The 3,661-nt window shown below is 51.5% G+C and overlaps 1 protein-coding gene across 1 annotated transcript; it reads right to left on the bottom strand.

Moving 5' to 3' along the window:
• Positions 1–492: 492 nt before the first annotated feature.
• LOC123389790 (developmental pluripotency-associated 5 protein-like) lies at positions 493–783 on the bottom strand. The gene has a single exon (XM_045072363.1). The coding sequence runs from the start codon at positions 781–783 to the stop codon at positions 493–495; it is 291 nt and encodes a 96-aa protein (XP_044928298.1).
• Positions 784–3,661: the final 2,878 nt, after the last annotated feature.

Raw genomic sequence — 3,661 nt, forward strand, 5'->3', positions numbered from 1 at the left:
GTCGTGGCCACATGCAAGTTTTAGCAAATACGAACGCAGCTGTTAGAATCATCCACAGGCAGGTGGCAGGGGCATAAGTTTTCTGCTCCTTTGGATAAATCCCAAGGAGCACAGCTGCTCTATCACACAGGAAGAGTATGTGTGATTTTGTAAGAATCTGCTGCACCATTTGGCATTCCTGTTCTGATAAGTTTTAAAAACTTTTATGTACCTATTAAAGTCAGTAATCCAAAAACATTGAGGAATCAAAAAAATTATCCTTTAATTAGCAAACCTGGGAGGAAGCCACGTTAGGACTGAGACCAAGGCAGAGACCCAAAGATCAGCTGGTTTTTCCTTGTCAGACTGGAGACACTGGAGACACAGTTCCACCTCTGGAGACACAGTTTACTCTTCAGATCCTGATCCCAGGTAGGGGGTTGCACACTGGCTTCATTTCATCCAAGGACCTAGCTCCAGGGCATTCATGGCATCCTCAATTTTGAGCATCGCTCATTCCTGTCGCTGGCGGTGCCATTGGGCCACGGACCGGAGCACCCACCCGGCCCTGCGCTTGCATAAGTAATAGCCATAAATCACGACCTCCGTGAAGTCCAAGGGTTCCAGAACCTTTAGCTCGAGTGTGACTTTGCTCACTCGCTTGCTGTACAGGATTTGAGATCCTGCTGGGCCAAGCAGAGCCTCCAAGGGCTGCGTCTGGACCTGCAACACCTCGGGATCTTTTAAGTCTTCCGAGCCTTCTACCCACGGTGGAATATCTTTTCGTTCCGGTAGCATCCCCATCTGGAAAGCCTCAAAACTAACCTCTCTCCGACCTGGGCTAGGCCTGAGTCACTGTGGGCCTCCGCACCAGAAGCAACATTGAGGAATTTTTAAAGAGAAGGACAATGATCCAATGTGCCAGGAGACGCCTGGGTGGCTCAGTCGGTTGGGCGTCTGCCTTCAGCTCAGGTCATGTTCCCGGGGTTCTGGGATCGAGGCCCACATGGGGCTCCCTGCTCAGTGGGGAGCCTGCTTCTCCCTCTCCTTCTGCCTGCTGCTCCCCCTGCTTGTGCTCTCTCTTTCTCTAATAAATAAATAAAATAAGATCTTTAAAAAAAATAAGATGCGCCAGTAATTGGGACAGGATTCTTCCTCTCAGGCGCTCACCATATCGTCGCTTTTAAACAGCCTTTTCTCCCGAACTCCCTCCCTTGTCCTCGTGCTCCTGTGCCTCACTTTGTCAGACCACCCCAAAGGCCAGCTTTGCCAGAGTCCCTGTTTTGTCCCCAACACACAGCCACGGTCAACCAGCAAGAATGACCTGACTTTATAAGGACACTGAGCTCAAAGTGAATTTTTAAGAGATGCCTTAAGCTCCCACTCCCACCTCGTTCTTCCAGGAAAATAAACATCCATTAAAGATTCACTTCTTTGTGTGCAGGTAGGATCCAGAAGTCAGCATTTAAGACGCAGGCCTCCCTGGGAGGGAAAGACATACCACCATAAACTGTCCTGTGGTCGCCTGTATCAGGATATGCTAACCTGTCCCCTTCTGTGGCCTTGAGAGAAGAGGGATGCTGGTGGTCTTCAAACAACAAGAATCAGATTTGGAGGGTTGTCAGGCTGGTTTGGGGAAGATACAGCGGGGATCCGCAGGTCGGCACTAGACAGTTCAGCGGGAAGCTTGCCTGGGCGAGAGGCTGGGGAGAAAGTTTTGGAGCAAAAGAGCAACATTGTTGCTTTAACTCTGGGTTGGTCAGGGCCATTCCCAGGAGGTGCCCCTCATCTTTACAGTTCATCTCCGGAGTTTCTGGCTGTCTCTATTCAAACCCAGAGCAGTCGGGAACCCGGAGCACCGTCCTCGCGGTGGCGGTGGCAGGGGCGGGGGTGGGGAAGCTCCGAGCGGACTGGCCTTCGGGGCAGCTGCCCTCACGTCCCCTAGCATGGAGCCAAACTGTTCCTGCCAAGAGTCATAAATCAGCCCTTTCAACCTGTTGCAGTGAAGGTGGAGTGCAGTGACTTTTCCGCGCTGTGCCTGCAGCGCCCAGCTGAGCTCCTGGCTAGTTAGACCTAGAGGAGCCAGGGAACAGCCTGGTTAAAGATTGTGTTCTCTGCAAACGCATCCCGAGAACACGCGGGTCTGGTTTGGTCGCAGCTGAGAGTCTCCTGTCTTGGTATTTTGCTGCCTAGATCAAGCCGACGATATCTAACGTGTAGTCCTCTCCCTCCGCCTGTATTCGCTGAGAATACGTGGGAAAGCAGGCCTGCCGAGAATCTTCCCATCCGCTCTAGCCCGTTCAAGATACAGACGCCCTCTTCGTGGCTGAAAGAGACAGACCTCATGCTCCTGCGGGCTGGCAAGAGGGGCCCTGGGCAAACAAAGGGGCAAGGGTTGCCTCTGGACCAGAACCACGTACTTTACCAGGGTTCCTTCTTTTTTTTTTTTTCTCCTCCTCTTCTTCTTCTTCTTTTTGCATTTTTTAAAAAAGATTTTATTTATTTATTTGACAGACAGAGATCACAAGCAGGCAGAGAGGCAGGCAGAGAGAGAGAGAGAGAGGCAGAAGCAGGCTCCCCGCTGAGTAGAGAGCCCCATGTGGGGCTCGATCCCAGGACCCTGAGATCATGACCTGAGCCAAAGGCAGAGGCTTTAACCCACTGAGCCACCCAGGCGCCCTTCTTTTTGCATTTTTTAAATGGAAACAAATTTCGCCAAAGATTTACATTTTGGGCCATCTTAAAGCACCCAGGCCCCTGGTGTTTGCATGTTACGAAGTGGTGCAATCATCATGGTACCAAAAGAAATTCTGGGGCTAAGGAGTCACTGTACTCCTCCCTCCCCCACCTTCTACAGACTGCTGATCTGTGTCTGTGGCTGTTCGGGACACGGTGGGTGGGTAAATGGAATCGTACAAAATGTAGCCTTTCGTGCCTGGCTTCTTTCACGTAGCAAAATGTTTTCCAGGTTCATCCCTTTGTCCACACAGAGCCTGCTTCACCCCTTTAATGGGTACGTAACATTCCCCGATGGGGATAAACCATAGATACAAGAACATTTATCGACTGACATTTGGGTTATTGCTGCTCTTTGCCTGTTACGAATCGCGCTGCCACGGACATTCATGGATAAGTTTTTGTATGCACCTATGTTTTCCGTCCTCTCAGGTGTGTACTTAGGAGTGGGATGATTAGATCATACGGAATCCCTCAGTCTAACTCTCGGAGGACCTACCAGCCTGCTGGGTACAGTCATTCAGATTCCCACCAGCAACGTGGGAAGGCTCCAATTCTCGCACCTCCTTGCCCACTGATTTTCTGTGTCTTTGATCACAACCTTGAGGACGTGAAGTGGCATCTCAGCATGGGTCTGATTTGCATTCTATTGGTGACCGCTGATGTCCAGCATCTTGTCATCCGGGTTATTTGTGAGTCATTTCTGGAGCAACGTTCCAGAGCCGGAATTGTGTCGAGAGCTCTCTCCCACGGCTCCGGGACCTCTGTGTGCACCACCACATCAGCCGCCTGAAAATCTGGCGAACAGGCTTCTTCCGTGCAGGCTGGCAAGTGTGGCCACCGCTCGGGGCAAGCCCACAGCACCCCCAGCAGCCGCACATCATCCCTGGGGAAGGAGTCTCCCCTGTGTTCCTCTTTCAAGGTCTCTGAAGAGACAGGCAGAGCA

The sequence above is a fragment of the Mustela putorius genome, unplaced genomic scaffold (genome assembly GCF_011764305.1).
Source record: "Mustela putorius furo isolate JIRA1106 unplaced genomic scaffold, ASM1176430v1.1 tig00004033_pilon_pilon_pilon, whole genome shotgun sequence".
Classification (NCBI taxonomy): Eukaryota; Metazoa; Chordata; class Mammalia; order Carnivora; family Mustelidae; genus Mustela; species Mustela putorius.